Below are 24,383 nucleotides of genomic sequence, written 5' to 3' on the forward strand. Positions count from 1 at the left end.
CAGATGTGTTATCAGCATTTTATTTATACGATTAGACATCGAATAAACATTGATAATGAAGAACCTTGGGAGGTCCTCCAGACGTAAACAGGAGAGAAGAGCGGACACAATGGTCGGGTTCCCTATGGCTAGGGGCATCGATTTGTGATGGTTATTGCTGTCAATTGGCTGTTCAGCTGGCAATTAGTCTAGCTCAGGCAAAAACCGGAACACCGAAACCGGAACCAAACCATCGGGTCTGCTCATCTCTAGATAAAAGTAAACATACAGCAAGTCAGAGGGCTGTGTCTTTGGCGTCATGTAAGTTCTGAACACAAATGTTGCCAAATCATATTTCATATACAAATCTAGGTTTAAAAAGGAAAATTAAGAAAATTCTTACACAAAAATAAGGCTCCGACTAACGTAAAAAGAGCCTAAGGTTTAATCGAATGGGTGGATATTGGTTCGGATATTTAGGCAAGGTCTTTCTGCAGGTCGTAAGCCTATAGCCCACAGCCACGCGCCATTATCATTCATATTCTCAGCAAAATTTCAGAAATCCTTGTCAACATCCGCCATGTGAATAAGCCCTACATGAGATATTACTTAGCAAAGTGATGAAACTAATACTAAAAGGCTAGCGCTAAGTGTACACATAAGATAAATGTCAGTCACGATTGCGATTGATATTAAGGGAGATGTGGATCGGGATTGCCTTGTTCTAGGGGAGATAAACTAACGGCAGCTGGGTAATGATAACGATTACTGGAGAACTATCGGATTTGTACAAGATCAGCTCCACTTTACTAAGGCTGTTATTACTTCAAGCAGCATGGGCAATGCCCTAGTATTCAGTAGAAAGAGTTGATGAGTCCTAGCATGGTAGGACATGGCAAAGAGGTGGGTATGTGTTGTCGAGAGGCACGATGCTCAGCTCTTCTACATGTTGCATGCAGTAAAGTCATGAATGTCAGTCATATGGTGCAGTGTGTTATTCTCTATATGGTTTAATGAATGGTTATTAAGCAGTAGGTGTCTCTTCTAGAATCCCACAGTCAGCAATAACAATCTTCTTGCTGGTCTTTCCACTGTTGGAGCCATAACTTTCCATCTTCTTTATCACCTCCATTCCTTCAACCACGCAACCGAACACCACGTGTTTGCCATTCAGCCTGTGGACACGAAAGAAAACTGTAGATTCCGGGTGGATTAGACTTAGGCTACATTCACACAAACGTATGCCCACTGGGCCGTAGCCTGTACTACGGGGAAAGATAGGACATGTTCTATCTTTTCCCTGTGTACGGAGTGGTAACCGTATCGCTCTGTATGGCGATTGCAGTTTATGGGTTGTGTGCATGGGGCCTAAGTTGGGGCAAGATATGAGGAAATATACACACAGCACAACATCTTTACTCACCAGTCCGCCTTTATGGTTGAGATGAAGAACTGAGAGCCATTGCTGTTAGGCCCGGCATTGGCCATGGATATAGTACCTGGAGCGCTGTGCTTTAGTATAAAGTTCTCATCTTCAAACTTACCACCATATATAGACTTACCCCCTGTGCCATTATGATTGGTGAAGTCACCACCCTGGAACGAGGGGCAAAAGAGAATAAAGATAATAGTTTGAGAATGACTTGTTCTTATGTCTGACCCTAGACTCTTCCATTACAGACGGTGATGCTATCACAAGTGTGAGGGGCCTTAGGTCTTAAACTAGGACAAGGTAGCAAGCTTCCATTTTGATTTGGTTACTGTATTTTCTGGACTATAAGGCGCACATAAAAACCTAAGATTTCCTTAGAAATCCAAAGTGCGCCTTATGTATGGAGGAGGGCGGCGGACCCTACTAAAGGAGAGCAGCGGACCCTACTTACATAGGTCCCCGTTACCGTAGACCGGAGACAGCAGATCTCCAGCGGGAACTGCAGACCACGCGGCACGAACAACAGGCGCCATAGCGCGAACCAACTTCTGCCGCTGGAGATCCGCTGTCTCCGGTAGCGGGGACCTATGTAAGTAGGGTCCGCTGCCTTCCTCCACCTGAACGGACCCCCTTCCCCATCTCCCTGGGGAGACCGCTCACCTCTTGCCGGGTCTGTGGAGAGTCGCTGGTTGCGGCCTCTCCGCTCAGTTTTCACACCACGCCCCCGGACCTCCTCCACGCCCCCGGACCCTGCGCCTTATAGTCTGGTGAGCCTTATATATGGAATTATTCCATATATAAGGCCTTTTTTAGTAATGCGCCTTATAGTCCGGTGCGACTTATCACCAGGAAAATACGGTACACTATTTTTTACATCTGCCGTAAGGTCTCCAATTATAAGTCTTGAATGACCAATGGCAGGGCCGCATCTGCCATGAGGCGAGATGAAAATCTCGCTTCAGGCGGCAGAATGCGGGTCCCTGTAAAGGGCGGCGAAATTCGCCGCTCTAAAGTGGGCGATTCGGGCGTCCATTAACGCCCGAATCGCCCACCAGCTAAATAAATCGCGCCTGTCTCTTTAAGACACAGGCGCGATTTATATGCGGAGCGACGCAGCGCCTTTCCGGCAGCTGCGTCGCTCCGTTCTAAGCAGTGACACAGGCGCCATGACGTCATGGCGCGGCGCCTATGTCACTGTGCGGAGCCGCGTCTCACAGGAGAGTCGCGTGAACACCGGAGCCGCGCCGAGGGAGCAGCTGCCTGCAGGTGAGTGTGATTTTTATTATTTTTCATGTATTTAATTAATTGTGGCTAATAATTAATACTGCGGGGGGGGGGGGGGCTATATATATCATATGGGGCCAGAATTATTTTAAACTGGGGGGGGGGGATCATGGAATGCTATTTTATTTGGGGCTATAATTATTTCTTTTTTACTGGGGGGGATGCAATATATATTTATATTATTTGGGGCTATACCGTAATTATTTTATACTGGGGGGAATGCTATATATATATTATTTGGGGCTATGATTGTTTAATACTATAGATATTATATGGGGCCAGCATTATTTTATACTAGGGGCGGGGGGGTTCTGTATATTTTATTTGGGGATTTGGAGCTATAATTATTTTATACTGGGGGGATGCTATAGATATTATTTGGGGCTATAATTATTTTATACTGGGGGGGGAATGCTATATATATTATTTGGGGCTATAATTATTTTATACTGGGGGGGATGCTATAGATATTATTTGGAGCTATAATTATTTTATACTGGGGGGGGGGATGCTATATATATTATTTGGGGCTATAATTATTTTATACTGGGGGGGATGCTATAGATATTATTTGGGGCTATAATTATTTTATACTGGGGGGGGAATGCTATATATATTATTTGGGGCTATAATTATTTTATACTGGGGGGGGATGCTATAGATATTATTTGGAGCTATAATTATTTTATACTGGGGGGGGGGATGCTATAGATATTATTTGGGGCTATAATTATTTTATACTGGGGGGGGATGCTATAGATATTGTTTGGGGCTATAATTATTTTATACTGGGGGGGGATGCTATAGATATTATATGGGGCTATAATTATTTTATACTGGGGGGGATGCTATATATATATTATTTGGGGCTATAATTATTTTATACTGGGGGGGATTCAGTATATATTATATGGGGCCAGAATCATTTTATACTGGGGGGTGCTGTATATATTATATATCACTATATCACTAAGCTGGGGGGATGTATATGGGATACAGTATATCACTAAGCTGGGGGGATGTATATGGGATACAGTATATTACTAAGCTGGGGGGATGTATATGGGATACAGTATATTACTATGCTGGGGGGGGGCTGTATATCGGGTACAGTATATTACTTAGCTGCAGGGGCTGTATATGGGATACAGTATATTATATGTATATAGATTTTATCCCTATATAATGAAGGGATGTGTTATATGTGGGGTAGCGTGCGGTCAGTTGTGTTGTGAGGGGTATATATTATTTAGGAGCGCAGTGTTGTTTTCCAGGAGACTTTATACTGTAAGTGACTGTGGTATTTTTAGGGACGCCGGGTGGAGATGCTGCACGGAGCTGAAGATATCTGCCCGTGAATTCAGCAGTGATACGTCATGGATTGGAGAACCCGGAATAAAGTCCTCCTGATGGAAGAGATTGTCATCTATAAGGTACTAGATGCCACTAATGCCTCTCAGATCCTGTAGTCAGTCACACAGTGTCAGGGAGCTGTCTGTAGGGTTGTTAATTGTTAGTAAAGTTTTCAGCATTTACTTAACAGGGAGCGGGGGGGGGGCAGCATTTTAATATTCGCCTCAGGCAGCAAATATGCTAGAATCGGCCCTGACCAATGGTACCCAGCTTACCAACTTATTAGACTGGGGTTCCTTGGGCCTATTAGATAAAATTATTCAGTAGAAAATTATTTAAGAAAAACCCATAGAAGTCAGACCCTGCTTATAAAAGGGAGCTTTGGGTTATGCTGAGTTGTCATGGTGTGTGGACAGGGGCCCATGACCATTGCCCCTTCTGAAAAGCATAAACTGTATATAAATAAACAGGAAAGAGTCTACAAATTACATAATAGATAGTAAAAATCAATTACCTGGCACAAGAAGTGTGGGATGATGCGGTGGAAAGTGCAACCCTTGTATCCATACCCGACCTCACCTGTACAGAGCTTAAGAAAATTTTCTGCAAGCCAAAAAGAAGGCAATTAGTCCATATAAAGGGTTGGAATAAATTAAGTTTTTTTAAGGAGAAATGTAGGATTGACAACATATAGCAAAGTTTCATTGTGCTCAGTACAGGCAGTCCCTGGGTTACTTACAAGATAAGTTCCATAAGTTTGTTCTTAAGTTGAATTTGTATGTAAGTTGGAACTGTATATTTTATAATTATAACCCCAGGCAAATTTGTTTTAGTCTCTGTAACAATTGGATTTTAAAAATGTTGGATTGTCATAAGAACCAGGATTAACAAAAAATCTTCATTACAGACGCTTGTAATAACTGTTACAGCTGATTATTGTAGCCTAGGGCTAAAGTGCAGTAAATTACCAACATCCGGAGGTCCGTTTGTAACTAGGGGTCGTATGTAAGTCGGGTGTTCTTAAGTAGGGGACCGCCTGTATTGTGGTTTCCAGCATTAATCAGAGACCATCTAAACAGCAGCATCAGATGCTTCGCGATGGCCTCCAGGACAGCCATGTATGGATATATTTTAGGCTCTGCCAGTGCCTATGTCGGACCAAGAAATAGCATATAAAAGAATTTAAAAGATCTTTTTGGAGTATAAAAGCATAATAATAACACTTCTCCATAATGTGAGCACTGAAAAAAATGTAATCAAAAAGATGGTTTTAGGCACGATGCAGCCCATGATAGGGACATCTGAAGTGACGCTCAGCCTCCAGCTTTTCCGCATGACTCATCTCAGGGAACAGATTTCCTGTAGCCCCCATGCACACTACTGCATGGGGCCCGCATCACGGTCCCTGCAGAAGTCTATGGCCCCGATCCAAGTGTGGTGAGCACACAGTGTCTCATCACACCGTGACCGAGCCAGGGGGGTGCACAAAATATAGGTCATGGCTTTCAACCCTCCTGCGTCCAGCTGTATGCTTGTGTATGTTCGTGTGCCTGAGGCCTTTTCCTGCATGGTGATCGTTTTACAGCATTGCCTGCTTCGTGATCATTAAATAAATGTAATTGACTTGTGACATTGCCCACAATATTTGTCTGAGATTAGAAAATTAGATTGTCAGCCTCACTAGGGACAGAGAAGTGATGGGAGTGATGACAGTCTCTGGACACCGCTAAGGCCAGTAATAATCTGCAGCGGTCACATGCCTTCACCATGGTGTCACCACTGGATCCCCTGTATACAAACAGAAACTGGCGGCGCCATAAGCCATAAACTGTAATGGTGGCTTGTCACAGCCCCTCCAGCTGCTACATACCCCAAAGTATATGATTTATCTAATATTACCACATCCAGTATCCTACAGAAAATTCCTGTGCTCCCTCTCTTCAGCTGGGTCATGTGATCCCATGATGTCCCGCTTGCTGATCATTGGAGATCTCGTCACTTGCGGAGATGAATGGAGCAGAACGGTCATGCACGGCCATCTGTTCCATTAATCTCCGAGAGCGACAAAGGGTCCGACTGAGGTAACTTGGACCCCATTGGAACCCTTGTGCTTGTGATCTATGGGGGTCTGTGGATAGGGCCTAACTTGGCTTGTGGGAAACCCCCTTTAAACATTACATGCCTCCCTTTCAAATTGGTCAACATCTAAGGCACTGGGTAAAATGTACTGTACCACAAGGGAAGCACAAACACATTATAGACACTACAGAGTATTAGGTAGGCTGCGGTCACACAGTTATGATGTAAAGGATCACAGGGCAGCCTCCAGACTGTATATTTATACACTCACCGGCCACTTTATTAGGTACACCTGTCCAACTGCTCGTTAACACTTAATTTCTAATCAGCCAATCACATGGCGGCAACTCAGTGCATTTAGGCATGTAAACATGGTCAAGACAATCTCCTGCAGTTCAAACCGAGCATCAGTATGGGGAAGAAAGGTGATTTGAGTGCCTTTGAACGTGGCATGGTTTTTGGTGCCAGAAGGGCTGGTCTGAGTATTTCAGAAACTGCTGATCTACTGGGATTTTCACGCACAACCATCTCTAGGGTTTACAGAAAATGGTTCGAAAAAGAAAAAACATCCAGTGAGCGGCAGTTCTGTGAGCGGAAATGCCTTGTTGATGCCACAGGTCAGAGGAGAATGGGCAGACTGGTTCGAGCTGATAGAAAGGCAACAGTGACTCAAATCGCCACCCGTTACGAAGAGCATCTCTGAACGCACAGTACGTCGAACTTTGAGGCAGATGGGCTACAGCAGCAGAAGACCACACCGGGTCCCACTCCTTTCAGCTAAGAACAGGAAACTGAGGCTACAATTTGCACAAGCTCATCGAAATTGGACAGTAGAAGATTGGAAAAACGTTGCCTGGTCTGATGAGTCTCGATTTCTGCTGCGACATTCGGATGGTAGGGTCAGAATTTGGCGTCAACAACATGAAAGCATGGATCCATCCTGCCTTGTATCAACGGTTCAGGCTGGTGGTGGTGTCATGGTGTGGGGAATATTTTCTTGGCACTCTTTGGGCCCCTTGGTAAGCTGGAATCATCTCAGACTGGTTTCTTGAACATGACAATGAGGTCACTGTACTCAAATGGCCTCCACAGTCACCAGATCTCAATCCAATAGAGCATCTTTGGGATGTGGTGGAATGGGAGATTCGCATCATGGATGTGCAGCCGACAAATCTGCGGCAACTGTGTGATGCCATCATGTCAATATGGACCAAAATCTCTGAGGAGCTTCCAGCACCTTGTTGAATCTATGCCACGAAGAATTGAGGCAGTTCTGAAGGCAAAAGGGGGTCCAACCCGTTACTAGCATGGTGTACCTAATAAAGTGGCCGGTGAGTGTATATAGATTATTTAGGAGCCTATAGAGAGGAGGGTTATGTTTCTGTCCTCCTAGCAGTCACAAATGCTACTAGCTCTAAAAGCCCATGTGATACCGCGCTGAGGCATCATGGAATTGATCACAGAGCTGGAGAAATCTAGTTGTCAACATAGTCTGATTACAGAGGAGATTTCCCCCTAGGGAAAAAGTTTCTTCAGAACTTTCTACATTGTAATCATGGAAGGGTGACATAAGTTTTGCTGGCGTGCTCCTTTAATATTACGATATAGGCCTCGTATTTTCATCTGACCATTGCATCAGGCTTAAAGCTGTATGACCATCTTTTACTCGTGTAATTAGACCATGTAATGTAATGCAGCCCTGTGCAGAAATGTATTAGTGCAACACATCACGATTTTCTCATGTATCAGTTACCTGCAGTCTTGGGAACAACATCAAACCGGAGCTAAGGGACAAAAAAGAACACAGATTAGTCCAAGTCGTGTTATAACCAGGTAGATATATGACACTGCCTAGGACTAAAGATGGTGGGGGCAAATTGCCAACATGCAGTTCCCAACCCTTTATTTCCTACATTGGGGACTCCACAATTCTGCCTACCGTTACATATCTTATGTTTACATGGAGAAATATATACCGTATGTACAAATCCGATGCCAATCTTTTTTGGACCATCACCATTGTATTCAATTCTTTATACCTTCTCCCGTCTTGGATTGGAGAACAGAGCTTAAAGTGGTTTTCCCACAAAACAAGTTTAGGCCCTATCCACAGGAGCGGAGCAGCCAGTCACGCATGTTCGGGCTGCACCGTTCATCCCTATGGAGCTGACGGAGATTGCTGCATGCCGCACTCTGCATCTGAGTGAAGTTGGTTCCCCCAAAATCTGATCACTGAGACCACCACCGATCCGCAAGTTAGGCCCTATCCTGGGACTGTCCTGCCTATTCTGGAATCGTTGTTACCACTGGCAGTATTACCAACAAAGAGGAAGCAAGAAGACTGATTCTGTCCTGAACCTGCCCCCAGCAGCACCAAGGGGGTCGCATAGATGCCAAAAATTAAGAAAAGGGTATTTTGATGCTTTTAAGCAGTGCATTGTGCATTACTTTAAAGGAAATCTACCATCAAAATCAAGTCGAGGACACTTACTCATAGATCCAGGCAAAGTGGATTTGTTATCCACAGTCTCCTTCCTTCTAAAATCCACTTTAAATTTATACTAATGAGCCAGAAGGGCTCTACCTGAGCCCCTCAGTTCTCTGTCTTCACAAGCTGTCACAGTGTCTCAACCTCCCTGCTCCTCCCCCAGCACTTGCCCCATCTCTCTGCCTGATGTAATCTTGATGCAGAAGCGAGTTTCGGAACACAGTGGGAGCGAGGAAGTGACAGCCTGTGAAGCTACAGCATAGTAACCCTAACCCTCTGGTAACAACCCCCTAGAGCCTTTTTGGCTAATAAGCATAATTTTAAAAGTTGATTATTAGAAGGAAGGAGGCCATTGAAAACAAATATAAGAAGATTACCACAGTCACCGTGCCTGGATCTATGAGTAATGTCCCTTGGCATTATTTAGAAGAACATGCTGGAGTTTAGTGCAGTGCGGAGCATGTTTGTGGTGTGCACATGATGGGGCTTGCTGTCTCCCTGGTGATGACATATTCTGGGTGTCTTGCTTTGTCTGAGTCAGACGCTGGCACATCTTGCGGTCCTGCGTTCTGCTCCCACACATAATGATGTCATAGCTCCTCCTCGCTGACAGCTTTGTGCTAAAGCAGCAGCATCCCTGGGGCGACAAACCCTGCAGTGTGCTCGGCCTAAATCCTGCAGCAAACTAACAACTTCCTCACCGCAGAGCTATTTCGCTGTCATTACTTATTTCATTATTTCCCATTATTCCCGAATACTTAGCAGTCCTATCCCCAGTGCATTCACTCACACCAGTCCCTGCACCCAGTGGGGCTCACAAGCTGAAGCCAATTGACCTACCAGCTTTGCTTTGAAACTAAAAAAACGACATAAAAATCTACGCCACCCAGACCTAGACACACGCAGCTGTATGGGGCCGATATCATTTAACCCCTGATCTACTAGCACGTTAATCCTAGGATTGTAATGAAGCATTGCTGAGGGCAGGGGGAGTTTAAATCGGCTCCAATGCGGCTGACTGAGGATTAGACAGATTTGGGACGTAATGCCTTTGTCCCTTGTTTTAATCAGTTGACATCTGCTCCTATATCATTACATGTCCCATTCGATAGCTATATAGAGCAAACACCAACAATAGACTATTAGTGATCTCCTTACATGAACACTATATTATTTTTGTCTATGAAATGTGTGAGTGAAGGAGAGGGTGTCCTAAATTATGCTTTAAATTTGACAGTCCAGAATATCTATAATCCCTTCTCCCTTCATATTTGTATATACAGGGCACATACTTCAGCTATTCTACATCGAGGCGTATTATAGACTACAGAAGCAGAGAGGACACATTTAGATAAAAGAGATGAGGATCAGATTCCTGTCCCCAGGAGCTTACAATTTATTAGCGACATGTAGCTTAGGACTGTGGAGGTATCATGCATCGCTGTGACATGCCTTTGATCCTTGACAAGAATGTATTTCCATTATATCGGAGGCTTAACCAGACATGGGGACATCCCCGAAAAAGGTTAGTTGAGCTGAAAGGATGGAATTTATTTGTCTTCTGAAGTGATATGGGAATTAGGGCGCTGGCATCTTCTTCATTACACTTTCAGCTTTGTCCTGCCGCTATGGATCAATGCAGAACACACTACTATTATTAGTCCTCACTATTAGTCCTCCCTTTTTATTTGGGTAGTGGGTGACTTCATGTTTATGTGTTATAAAATCTAAATATCGCCATAGTATACTGTAATTTATGACATGCATTTTCGACTTTAATAATAATATTAATAATAATTCCTTTATTTGGATAGCACACACAGATTACGCAGCGCTGCACAGATCTTTGCCAAATTGGTCCCTGCCCCCATGGGGCTCACAATCTAATCAACCTACCAGTATGTCTTGGAGTGTGGGAGGAAACTGGAGGACCCGGAAGAAATCCATGCAAACACGTAGAGAACATACTAAGTACATGTGTACACAAGAGTCATTTCACGACCTGTAGAGTAGACCTGAGTGTTTAAGGAAGGTACCCCTAGATTGGGGCCTGATGTTATTAGATGCAAAATGGTTAAAATTTGAGTACTTTAATGGGATTGGTGATTTGTGCTTTTAAGATGTGTTCCCACCCCTCCCCTGTTGCTCCCAGGTTTATATGGCTGATGACTCAATGTTATCTCCCATTTGAGGAAACTCTCAAGCTGTCCCTCCCTCCCTATGTTTTTGAGATGTTATGTTTTATTTTGTAATGCTTTTCCTTAGTATTTTATAGTTAATTTCAAGTCACAGCAGGGTGAATGGTAGAATATTTGAGATGGTGGTTGCTCGGTGGGCCAACATGCCAGCTGGACTCCCAGCTGGGCACACAGCTTCCAGAATTCAACAATGTGTGATTTTATTCCAAGTTCTTGGTTTTTTTGCATATTACGGGTTAATATACTGTATATAAAAAATAAAGATGTGACCTAATTTTCCACCCAGCAAGAAGTCTCTGTCATATTTTGGAAGTAAACTTATACAGTTAAAGTTTAGTGATATTTCTGTTACTGGTATTTATTAAAGTGCCTTTACAGGTGGTTTATATAAGGTGTTCTGTTGCATGTCCTCCAGTCTTTGAAGGTCCTCCAAAGGTCCTAAAGCCACAGATTGAAAGCAGTCAGATCCTCCATAGCCCAAGAAGCTGATTCTAGTACCATATGTAGGACGTGATTCCAGACTTGTAGGGGCTATAATATTCATAAAGTACAGAACCCATTGCAGTCTTAATCCAAACCTGGGTATGTCATGGAAATGCTTTATGCAGTTACACTATAAGAATATACCTTATGCTAAATTCAGACAAACGCGTGCCCACCATACCGTAGCACAGCGGGCACACGTCGGCACCCCTCTCCATTGCGATGTATGGTGCATGGTGCTGTAGGACATGTCCTATCTTTCTCCCAGGTACGGTAATGTGCCGCACGTGTGCCACTTCATACGGCGCCGTGCACCCATTGCCGGCCTATGGGGGACATATATCCGACGTATATACGTCGGCCATATATACATCCCCCAACGGCTGTCTGAATGGAGCCTTAATTAATAATAAATAAAGAACTATTATTATTAATTAGTAACGTTCACTTGTTGATAATTTGATGCCATTTGCTATAAAATATAAAAATCCTCCTTTTCTCCCTATTTGGTTCCCTAGTCCTGTTTACTACTGGGTATAAATTACTTTGGTCATCTACTGGTTTCTGACTACAAACAGTCCCCAATGTAGTCAGGTTCTATTTGTCACTTCAAATTTGTTGCCAAATTCTGTGACTGAAAAATCAATTCATTTGAACCAGGTTTTTATATGAGTGAGGCAGTGAGCCACAAGTGATATTAGATGAATAGTAGCTAAATCTGTATATTTTGGAAACATTTTGAAAATTTGATGTGCCCGGGGAAGCCATAATTCTTGTGACACTTTTTTTTGTCAAGGGCCAACCTAAATTTCTGGAGATGACATAGGTATTCCCCTCTCACTTTGTCATTACATGCAAGCCTGGCCAAACTGAGCATTTATTGGGGAGAGAGGAGTCAACCAACTGAGAATTCAGCTGTCAAGTCTTATGTGTATCTCCAACTTTAGGGTTACAATTAAAGATGTGGCATTGACAGCCCCAAACCCAATTCAGCTCATGTGAACTGACCTGCATTGCCACATTTGGGCTAGTAAACAATCAGATGGAGTTTGCACACCCATACTTGGCCTTACAAGTGGCCTTAAAGGATGTGTTCACAAATACAAGACAAGTAGCGGGAATGTGGATGATATTTAACAAAATTACAGCAGTAATCAATATGGATTTGCTGAAAACTCGTTGCGGAAGTCAAAACTTAATTTTTTGCCCGTTGTGTACCCCTTAAATATATGGAAAAAGTGAAAAATCAGTAGGTTATTTCTCTTTATTATGAAACATTATCCTTGTAGGGCTAAGACATATCCCAATAGGGTCGAGGGAATATTTATTACTGTGTTGTATGCTGGTCTGGTATGTGATGGCAGTACTGGCAGATATTGGACACAGATTAGGATGAATAACTACAGTGTAATGTGAGCCTAATAGTGGGATTTCCCTTTCTGGTATGTCATCTGTTACATTAGACACAGATTATACTGGACTAAATGGTGCTGCGGAACGAGCAATGACATGTGTTGAACTCTATAACCTCAATAGACCCAGTATTAGCCCCGGACACGCACACAGGACCACAATGTCACTTTATAGTCTGATTTACTAGATTCATAGCGGTGCAGCGATAGGCACGGTCATTGATGCTGATTACCTATGCTACAATGCTCCAGATGATAGAGCGAGGCTCAGCAGGGAGGACTGTACCCAGCATAAAGACTACATTGTGCAGCTCTCCGAGGTTTTCCTCCCATTGACGTTGTCCGTACTGCGGCTGCATTCCACCTTGGGATGTTTCCAGCATGAGGCGGACAGGCCGGCTCTAGACAGCTGCTTCATAAATTAACAGTGCCCATGTAGCTATGCCAGTTATCCCCTATGACTTACCATGGAATTACCATAAGTCCTTCCTATGCAAACAGCAAAGCTCTAGCGCAAAGCTACGGCCAGACTCCCTGAGATCCAGGGAGAATGATTGATCTGTCCGGCTTGTGATTCTGGGTAACAGGTGGGGGCATGGGTCTATGCACCATTAGTACTGGGCAGGGCTGGCACCAGCACTGGGCCTTCCTGAGCAAGTGCCGGGGCCCAGAGCTGCCTACATAGGTAACTCAGGCTTTATATAAAATTACCATGAGGGGGCTGTTTGGTATGATAAACTAGGGAATATTTTAGGGAACTGGACTCTGTTTTAGTTTCTGAATGTTTAATGCAGCCACGTGAGTTCACTACAAAGGGGCCCACCGAGGCTCTGTCACCCAGGGGCCTACTGAGACCTGGAGCCGACCATGGGACAGGAGCATATCTGCAGACCAGTGAGGATGCTGTGATGCTAAAGAGTAGGGAAGTAGCATATGGAAAGTGCATTTATTTACATATATTAAATTAATATATCAATCTACATATAGAAGATTTTGAAATAGTTAAATGGCTTGTCCAGTGGAGAAAACAACTCTTCAGTCTAATATTTTAAGGGTTTCTGTTCCCTGTCCACATACCATGGAACAAGGAGTATAGACGAGCCACTGAACTCAATAAACACTGTGTAATACTTCATTCCCCCTGTGGTGGCGCTGCAGGGAAACAGAACACTTACTGTCAGTTGTTCTGCAGGATCGCTACACTTTATGACCTGCTGATAATTTAGGGACCATTCAGACAAGTGAGAGTTGTTCAAAATATTGAATCCCTACAAAGGGAACCCAACAGGGTTAATTGGGACGCAAGTTTTTATTGAGGGTGTGTCCACATGTTCAGTTTCTCAGATGCAGTTTTTGAAGCCAAAAGCAGGTGTAGAACATAATGGGTTGGGACAAATAATTGAAAGGTGCTGCTCCTCCTCCTCAATAACTGGTTTGGGCATCAAAAACTGCATCTGAAAAACTGAATAAATAGTTGATAGATATGGGTCTCACTGCTGGAACTCATAAATTTCTTGGGAGCAGAGGTCCACCCACCTCCTTCATACTTTTGGACTAAGTGGAGAGTGTGCTGTGTATGAGTGGCCTTTCTCAATTTAATTCTCTTGAAATAGTTGGTGGATATGTCATAAATAGTGTAGATGGAAAATTGCACATTGGGATACTTAACTCATACGCCCATGGCCCAATGCCTATGCACTAAAAGTAGGTAATTTTACTTCAGTTTCAGTGAAGATCTGAACCTCTTCCTGGAGTAGCAGGAGCCAAGGGCAGGGGCGCACCAGCCATGAGGCCAGTTGAGCCAATTGCCTCAGGCAACACCACATGCAGCAAGATTGGGGGCAGCATCAGGGGGCGCAAATGCTAAAAAGCGGAACCTGACACTTAAAATGAATGTCACAACCGATCAGCTTCAAGAAACTGCATGAAGAACCCAATTACTAAAATAAATATATTACTGGATGGGGAAGAGGCGGATCCATCCTATAGTAAGCCTCAGGCAGCAGAGAGTTTAGGTTTACCCCTGGCCAAGGGGGTGAATTTTTTTTCTTTTTTTTCTCAATGCAGTCCCAGACTATGTTTATACAGGACTTTTTCAATACTGACCGCAGTCTATAAAAACCTTGTGTCTAGTTATATATCATTAAGGATGGGTTCAAACAGTTCAGTACAGTTTTTCAGATGCAGTTTTTGATGTCCAAACCAGGAGTGGAGGTAGAAAACAGGAGGAGGAGCAGCTTCTCTCAATGATATGTTCTCACTCATTATCATCCACACCTGCTATTGGCTTCAAAAACTGCATCTGAAAAACTGAACATGTGAACACACCCCTAAAAGCCTCTTACTGGTGCCCTTAATGAAACGGAAATGTAAAGTAGAGGTGTTATATTTCCACAATTTATAGTATTTTAGCAGCTTAGTGTATAGTTGGTGTAGTTTAGGTTTGTATTCACATTTTTGCTATAAGTTCTTAGCTGGAGCCTCCATCACCAGTGGTGTAACTAGAAGCTGATGGGCCCCAGGGCAAAGTCTGTGCCAGGCCCCTGACTATAATGTATGGTTCATAGTACTAGTCTTCCCTTATGGGAAAGTGACACCATAAGGGCCCCCTAAACCTCTTGGGCCCTCATGCTACTGGAACCTCTGCCCCCCCCTCAAGTCCATCACAGTTTCCATTAAAAATAACTTATAAATAATTGTACAGCACGTCTATGAACACCATATTGGAATCCACATAGAACCCTTAACAGTGAATGGGATGTGATGGGACGCAACTAGTGTCCATCATGTAGATCCAGCACTGCCATTGTTTTTGTACAACGGATCGCCACAACAGAAATAAATGGCGCAGATGTGAACAGGGCCTTATCCTGGTGAAGACTGAAAACAAAGCAGCATAATTATTGATCCCTTAATATGTCGTAATCCTTATAGAAGTGGCGAGACTATGCAAGGCACGCGGATAAGCTCATGAGGAATGCATGTTGTGTGATGTCAGGAGAACATATTTGCTTCACATTGGGGCACATGTATTATAAGTCTGTTTTTGGGGACTTTTCTTGGCTTTTCTGCTGGTCAGATGTAGCAGTTTTTTCCTTATTCATACATGTGACGTTTGGTCTTTAGTGAATTTGCGACTTTTTAAAACAAAAGTCACAATCAGTTCTCAGCTAATTTGTACGGATGACAGGGACAGCCATAGATTTGCGACTTTTTAAAAGAAAAAAAAAGTCGCAACTTTCACATCTGGATTCAGGTGATAACTCTAGAACACTAGAAAACGAGACAATAGCGAACTTTGAAGGGTGCAAAAAAAGTCGCGAATGAGCACCAGCACCATGAAAAATTTCAAAAACTGAGGGTGATGCCACACATGGCGTTTTTGGTCCGTTTTTGGCCGTTTACCATGTGTTTGGCTGCTTACAACCTGTTAATCTATTAAGATACTTGGGAAAAATGGACTAAAAACGGACCAAAAACGCCATGTGTGGCATCACCCTAAGGGTGCAGTCACACGTTCAGTTTTTCAGATGCAGTTTATAACGGGAGAGACCCTATCATTGAGAGCTTATATTTCTCCCTTTTTTTTTCTCTCCTGGTTGTGACATTGAAAACTGCATCTGAAAAACTGAACGTGTGAACACACCCTAAAGAAAAAGGCAAGCCAAAAGTTTGATACAGTATTTTCACTTACTTTGGACCATGATTTTGTATAAATACGGTATAAAGTTTTTTTTTTTAAATCTAGTAAAACTATGAGCATCCAGGACCTCAATCAAAGGGACACAGCCAAATATACAGAAGAAGAAACATGAGCAGAATGACATAGCATATGCACTCACATAAAGGGATGTACTCAAGTATCTAAGCAGGTATCGCAAGTATCTGAACTGTGATCTAATCTAATAATATCCCCACTTTATCCCCAAAGTATATCGTACCTCTATCACCACTTGGCCCAAGGGGCTGCCATCTGCGGTTAGGTCAAAGAATACCCGTTTCTTCTCCATAATGAGATCCGGCACCTTGTGAAGTCTCTGAGATGCTGAATTGGGGTCTCTGCGCCCGCTGCCTTATATACATAGACATACTACTGCCTGCTATGTCAATCACACAGGATAACACGTCAGGCCGCCCTCCCCTTCCCAGGAATATTTGATACCAGCTCAGTATATTCCCCTTCTAATCCTGTTGGATATGTCATGGGTAGCACCAAATGCTGTGTGATTAGGGTGATGGGGGAGCGAGGGCAATGAACACAAGGCTATTTCAGTAACCGCACGAACATCTGACAACTCTACTTGTATTGTTCAGGCTCCAAATAGCCCCCCAAGTGCCCGTCATTACAAGGGGCTATCCCTGCTTTCCATCAGATCCCAGTCCTTCTTGTATTACACATTGTCAGTGTGCGGCTTAGATAACACAGAGAATAAAACATTTTAATGGCTCTCATATTTGGCTATGTTACCCCCCGTTTTTTTAGATATTACGTACTTTGCGTTGTGTTGGCCGCTGCAGTCTCAGCGGATTTGGGTATGATAACTTACATACAAATGTCTGCCAAGATCTTTGCGCATCTCTATAAATAAACCCATGGGGGAGATGGTGATTTTTTTTTCTTTCCTAACCCCTAATCCCACGATTAGGGGCTTCCTAATCATATGTTCCCCACCCATACCCATAAATCTTTCATCTAAACTAGAAAAGGACTCTTGCCATAAAAAGGCACAATACACAAGCAGAGCTGGCCATACACTTTACATAGCCGTCCAATGAGGGCTTGTTTATCTGACAGACATTACCTTAATCCCCCAATACACACATACACGCTCGGTTTAGCCAGGAATGCATGTGTTCTGAATGGAAACAGGGGAATAGAATATTGTCACACAGCTCTGGCAGCAACTTATCTCCCCCGGATGAAAAAGGATGGGGCATGTTGACATCCAGCTGTCTGATCTCTGTTTCCTCATAATTTGGAGTAGTTAAAAAGTTGGGAAATCCCATATACACTATAGGGTTAGTGGTTTCTTAAAGGAAATCTACTATCAAAATACATTATGATAAACTTACTCAAAGATCCAGGCAACACGAGTGTGAAAATCTTCTTGTATTTGTTATGCATGCCCTCCTTCCTTCTAAAAATCAGTTTTTAAAATCAATCTAATGAGTCAGAAGTGCTATGAGAGGCATTACTAGAGCCCCTCTGTACTGCAGCTTCAGTGGGAGGGGAAAGTGTTCCTACACAGTGTAACAGCAGACGAAGCTACAGCACAGAGTTGCTCTGGTAACACCCCCAGGAGACCTTCAGGTTCTTAGCATCACTTTCACAGATGATATGAGAAGTAAGGAGGCCATAGATAAAAAAGAAGATTACCACAGTTACGGTCCCTGGTTTATTAGGCATGATTTTGATGTTAGATTTACTTTAAAGGGGTCTTCCGGAACTCATGAAAACGCCTAGGGGGCAGGGGTATAAAAAAAAAAAAGAAAAATGTACAGACAGTCTCCGGGTTATGTACAAGGTTCTTTAGGTTTGTTCTTAAGTTGAATTTTTGTGAATTGTAACTCTATAAAAAAAAAAAAAATTCTGTCCCAGTGAAATGAATTTTCAAAATTTTGTGTTGTCATGGGGACAAGGATTATCAATAAAGCTTTATTACAGACACCTTACAGCTGATTATTGCAGTCTGGGACTATAGTAACATCCAGAGAGCTTCACCAGATGTCGCAGTGGTCAGTCTGCAACTAGGGGTTGTCCAAGTTGGGGACCGCCTGTATACTTATGTTCCATCTTCAGGTTCTTACATCTTTTTCAAGGGACATCACTACTTTGTAGTCCGTTGGTCCAAGAAGTCCAAGGTAAAATTGGCCATTGGCTGAAGCGGGTGCTGAAGGCCACACACCAAAAGTACCAGGGAGGTTTTCCAGATTCCCGGATAACTCCCCCTAAAAGTAGCAGGTACAGACAACTTTAATACATATGGCCAAGTGAAAGGTTCGCCCCTATTCACAGGTTAGATTTTATGATTAGTGGAGCTTCCATTTGGGGGGGGGGGGGTAACCCAAAAATCAGGAGAATAATCTTAATGATTTGTTGCGGTCCAGATAATCACAAGGTTCCACTGCTAGAAGCAGGAATTCTACCCATTATAATAGGGGATACAAATAGCTTGGGACATTTCTTGCTCCTCAGTTATTCTTCCTGGAAATGCACAAATTAACCATCGTGTTTTAATTCCTCATATGAAAGGGACCAGCTCCCAAAAAAGGCTGACACCATCCACCCTACACTTCCAGGCAGACTATGCAGGAGATACAAGTGTGTAGGTAATTTAGATATTTGCAGTGTGAATAACAGGAACATAACAATACAGCGTTCTCCAACTTTGTGGTTTTAGGAGGTAGTAGAGGGGGATATTAGGAGCACATCTGTGCTGTGAGATACTTCCTGATATGGAAAGGATATCCTGGAATCTTGCACAGTGACTGGTTGCTATGGGAAACAAGGACACTTCCTGTTTTGATAAATCAACCCCCTTTTCATCAAAGGAAATCATTTAAGAGCACTGACTGAACTACTAGTCTTCATCTCACTCAACATATACTGATACTGAACTGAGACCAAAATCCAATGATCTATTAGAAAGTGGAAATTAGTATATTAGTAAAATTGAGGGAAACTATAGAAACAAGCTTCTAGGCCCAATAGGATCTTGTGCAGGTGAAGATACTTGCAGAATGTGCAGATCACTGAACTTGCTACTGCAGTCTATTCCAAACAGACTTCTCCCATTTCTCCCGCCAACCCCCCCCCCCCCCCCCCAAAAAAACAAAACTGTTCTAAAGCTCCTAGAACATGCTCGTGTCATATTAAAGAGAAGTATTGCATCTTTCAGAACACATCAGGCCTGCTTTAAAGGAATTTGTTCTTAACCTGTATCTCAGTCATGTCTGACTAAGTCTTAACTGTTGTGTATATTTTTTTACTTTAGGGCAGTTACATTGATTATGGGAATGTTAATGACGCATTACCCTCTACATAATATCACTGGGCAGGGATAGTGAAGTGTCCTAACTATTAGGCAGTGTTTATTGTGTGGTCTGTACAGAATACTTCCCTATAATAGGTTTCTAATACTCCCAATTTCCAAGTACTACATGGCCACTCACCTACAGCATAGCAGTGGACACAAGTATGAAAACAAGTGTTCTAGCTGCTCAACTTTAAAAACCTCTGTATGAAGAACTCACAGCCAAGTCAGTTCCCTACACTGTACTGAAGAGATGCAACAATATTGAAACCGTGCTGTCCAGTTGGGAATCTGTTCTTGCTGCATCCACACATGGCATTTTGATATACAAGGCTCCACCAGAGCATTTCCACTATTAAAATGTAACAGAAATGCAACTTTACACGTAAACACAAATTGAGCCCTGGGGTGCAGTCACACATGGAAAAGCATGAGTTTTCAAATGCATCGGAAAAGCTGAGGAGATTTGCCCAATTAAGTCGCCCTTGATGCGTTTATGCAGCATTACCAGCTACAAGGCAAGTCTATTTAGCTGTTCTGATGGGTTTAAGAGCGCATTTGTTACTGCCATGTGACCACACCCTTATTGAGATTGCATCTCAAACCACCACATGTGGACATGTCCTAAATCTGCCAGTAATTCATGTACTAGTGAGAACCAAGAACTGCAAATAAAAGTAGATTTTTCTACACTAGAAATACTAGGCATAATCCAGCTGTAATCATATGGGCACAACTACACCCATCATACACACACAAATGTGGGGGTCATTGTCTAGAACCCTGCAAAATGTCTAACCCAACCCAGACAGCTGTGATATAAAAGAGGCAGGGCCAATACATCAATTTCATTGTTTTCTCTTTTATTTAATCTCAGTGTTCTGCTGACAGAACTTATGAAAAAAAAAAAATGAATTTGAAAACCAAAAAGATGTTTCAGTGTGTAATGTTACGCTCCAGCAGTCCACAAAGCCTTGTAATAACCGAATGAATCCGAAGCAGTCAGGGAATAAGGAATGCTTGTGATGTAAGACGGGAGGTGGTCCCTAGCACCGACCGCAGTCGGCGATGACAACTTTCTTGGTTGGTTTTCCGCTGTTCTGGCCGCAGGATTCCATTCTCTTTACAATGTCAAGACCTTCAGTGACTTTGCCGAACACCACGTGCTTTCCATCCAGCCTGAACAAAAAAAGTGACATGGGTTAAACACCATAAGAGGCCCAAAACCTGCGCATCTCCCACATGAGTAACATCTAGTTAGGAAATAGCCATAGCAGATTACTGAATAGTTTCAGTACTGGCTGGTGTTGCAAAAACAGCACAGCTCTGCTATACCATTTCTGCAACTCCACCAGCATTAAGATACCATCAACCACTATACTTGGGTCAATGGGCATCCAATTTAACTATGGCAAAGTTACCGGCCACTCTTAAAACAGACAGCAAGGAGATAGCTGCAGTAACTCACCAGTCGGTTTTGGAAGTACAGATAAAGAACTGGGAACCATTTGTGTTTGGTCCAGCATTAGCCATAGACAGGATTCCAGGTCCGGTGTGCTTCAGGGTGAAGTTCTCATCAGGGAACTTGTTTCCATAGATGGACTTTCCGCCAGTTCCATTGTGGTTAGTGAAGTCTCCACCCTACAAAATACACAATGTAAAGAGATGCACATAACTGTAGAGCCACTACACCCGTGGCTTCTAATGGTAGTTCAAGAAAACAAAGGCAATACATGTGTGCACAAAAATAAAAATCCCCTGAGGAACTTAGGTGCTGTAGTCTGAGCACCCCAGGGTAATTTCCATAGCTTTTTAACTATATCTCTGCAGGATAGTTATACTACAAGTCCTTAATAGAACTTCTTAATAGGACACATCCACTGATGGAAGATGTCACGCTCACATACATCATGTACCTTCACTTCAACAAGGCTGTGCCTTATGGAAATCAAGGGAGAAGTCCCATATCACTTCCCATGCAGAAGACAGGAGATGCAGGAAGCTTGAAATTCCCTGTTCTGCCCATTGCGGAGGTTCAGCAGCTGAAACGTCCCCACATCTTTGGAGGTACATAGTATGGACACACATTTTAAGCTAGATATGAAATGTTCACCACTGCAGCGTTAAGGCCTTCAGACCTTTACACACCCCAGTGTGCGGATGTGAAATGGCACAACATCTCTCCCCACTCACTGACAGTAAGCCAAAAAGGAATGGCAAGTATGTTGTATGAATAATCACAGCCATACAAGTTCACTGCCAAAAATTATAGAAATGGTAAAATACCACAACATGGAGAATGACTACTACAGGCTTAAAAACCCTTTACAGACAGGTGGATAAGCAAGTAAAACTAAACAAAGTTGTTTGCAAAAATAAAATAAAAAAACAAGTCCTCATCCAGCTGTGGAAGGAAAGTAACGACTGCAGATTAAACCTAAAATAAGCCTCCCCAGTGGTTGAAGCTCTTCCTGCACAGATCTATGGGGCCCTTTGTGATTCCCAGGGTGCAGGGGCTTGTACATACCTGGCACATGAAGTTGGGGATGATTCTATGGAAGGAGGAGCCCTTGTAGCCGAATCCTTTCTCTCCAGTGCACAGCGCAACAAAGTTCTCTACAGAAATACAAGATGTGAATTACTGACAATGCTCCATCATATGATCCATTTTATCCCCAGCCCCAACATTTGGATAAATGGCTCCTTACCAACGGTCTTGGGGACGACATCTGGTCTCAGCTGCAAAGAAACCAAAGAGATGTGATTAGAGAGACGTCCCGGCAGAGCAGAAGACCCGACTAAGCCGAGGGAATCAGCCGTGCGGTCTGTTTATGTAGGCCGGCATGTGGCAAATGCCTCCGGCTCTAGGTCATTGTCATGCAGGATGCCATAGCCGGGGTCTAGGGGCTTAGACACATGAAAGGCTACCAGTCACGTCAGATTATTCACTAGTGTGCCCTCCAGGTACACCCCGACAGACAGGGATAGGCACCAAGAAGGGAGGGGCAACCGAAATGGAATAATCTGGAGTAGCAGAATGTTATATACAGCAAGAGCTCGGCAGCCATGTTGTTGGAGACATCCTTGTTGCACAGATGCTGCATGGCACATGAACCCCTACAGACCATGCAATACAAGACGTGTGATTGGTGCACAGGGAGACCCCATTGTTTTCAGCAGACACCTAATGCTGCAATAACCTTCAGACACGGAGACAAGGAACTAAAACCCATTTTATACTATATTCAGAATACTGAGACATTGCCCAAGACATTATTAAGGGAGGAGGATAGTCTCCCAGGTAGGGGTTTGATGTATTGAACTCCTGATTGACCCCAGATGAGGTCATAACCTCATGAGAGGATACCCCACGAAATAATAACCCCTTCATGTCAGTACTACCCCTGGTTGGCCTATATAAATGTGGGGATAGATGAAGTGGTCACCCACGAGTCCAAATATGGCCACCCTCCCCTCCGCTATCCCTCATGTGCTACACAGCAGCCATTATAGGGCGCAGTACTGCACCCTGTGCCATCCACTAAACTATAATTATGGGTAAAAATTAAGAAAAATTCAACTACGCTGCAAAACTGCAGAGTAATCACAATCCCATGTGCGTCCATGTAAAAGGACTGTTTAACAAGATTTTTAACATGTTTTATTACAAAACTTGTCTAATGCAACATTTTTTCCAACTTTTATCCCTCAAAAACTGCATCAAATGTCTCCAGCAGTGTGAACAGTGCTCACAGCTCAGAAACAAAAACGCAAGCTGCAGCCCACGCCCGCATCGCTAGATAAGATGGCGCCCCCATCCTCCACCAGGAAGATACAGAGGAGGAAGCAGACATTTTACACAAGCACCCTGCCCAAAATGGATTCCTTCCCGCAAGCCCCGCCCACCAGCCTGCCGAGACGAGGGCGGGGCAAGAAGATACCGACCACGCCCCTCTGCTGTTATTACAATCGCCAATAATAAGCCGGTAACCGGGGGATTACAGCCCCTGCAGGTCCGCCATGACCCCCCGCTGCTGCAGCTAGAAATGATCGGCCGATTGTGCAAGATACCGTACAATGCGATTAATCTTGGTTTGCATAGACGAGGAAATAAAAAATCCTCGGCGCCAAAGCCGCACCACGTGACGCCCCCACCCATTGTGCGAATGAATCAGCAGAACATGAAAACGTAGCACTAAAAGTGTCCCTGTCCTCACCTCCATAATGATGCGGCCGGCGGGCTGGCCATCGATGGCGATGTCGAAGAAAACCTTAGCCATGGTGCAGGGTCGCGGATGCTCAGAGCGATGCCTTCCGGTGCGAGAGAACAACCGAAAAGAACCTACAGAAGGCGGCTCGGCGGCTATTATATGCGGCTCTGACTCCGCCCCCGGCACGCCCACCCGCGCGCGGTCAGGGCATCAGGGGCGCGAAATCAAAGATCGTACCAACCAATCGTTGGTGGAATGACTGTATGATGGGCGTGGCCTACATAAGGTAAGTGGGCGGGGCCTGGGAAGGCGCGGTAGTGGGTGGCGCAGGGATGTGTGTGACGCAGGATGCTGATGGACGGCGCGATTCCTGAGCCGCGGTCACACGATGCCATGCGGTTTTTTTTACGCATTCCAACGGATTCAGCCG

The 24,383-nt window shown here is 43.8% G+C and overlaps 2 protein-coding genes across 2 annotated transcripts; both read right to left on the bottom strand.

The window, feature by feature from the left end:
• Window positions 1–4: 4 nt before the first annotated feature.
• LOC140127869 (peptidyl-prolyl cis-trans isomerase-like) lies at window positions 5–16,754 on the bottom strand. Its single transcript, XM_072149040.1, has 5 exons — window positions 16,650–16,754; window positions 7,881–7,911; window positions 4,563–4,651; window positions 1,403–1,575; window positions 5–1,154 (listed from the first exon to the last, which is right to left on the bottom strand). Exons 1-5 carry the CDS (start codon window positions 16,716–16,718, stop codon window positions 1,004–1,006), a joined length of 513 nt encoding a protein of 170 aa, XP_072005141.1. The 5' UTR covers window positions 16,719–16,754; the 3' UTR covers window positions 5–1,003.
• Window positions 16,755–20,584: 3,830 nt separating this feature from the next.
• Window positions 20,585–24,093, bottom strand: LOC140127870 (peptidyl-prolyl cis-trans isomerase-like). Its single transcript, XM_072149041.1, has 5 exons — window positions 23,960–24,093; window positions 22,451–22,481; window positions 22,270–22,358; window positions 21,211–21,383; window positions 20,585–20,921 (listed from the first exon to the last, which is right to left on the bottom strand). The coding sequence occupies exons 1-5, from the start codon at window positions 24,020–24,022 to the stop codon at window positions 20,789–20,791; spliced, it is 489 nt and encodes a 162-aa protein (XP_072005142.1). The 5' UTR covers window positions 24,023–24,093; the 3' UTR covers window positions 20,585–20,788.
• Window positions 24,094–24,383: the final 290 nt, after the last annotated feature.

Source organism: Engystomops pustulosus, chromosome 4, assembly GCF_040894005.1.
Source record: "Engystomops pustulosus chromosome 4, aEngPut4.maternal, whole genome shotgun sequence".
Lineage (NCBI taxonomy): Eukaryota > Metazoa > Chordata > Amphibia > Anura > Leptodactylidae > Engystomops > Engystomops pustulosus.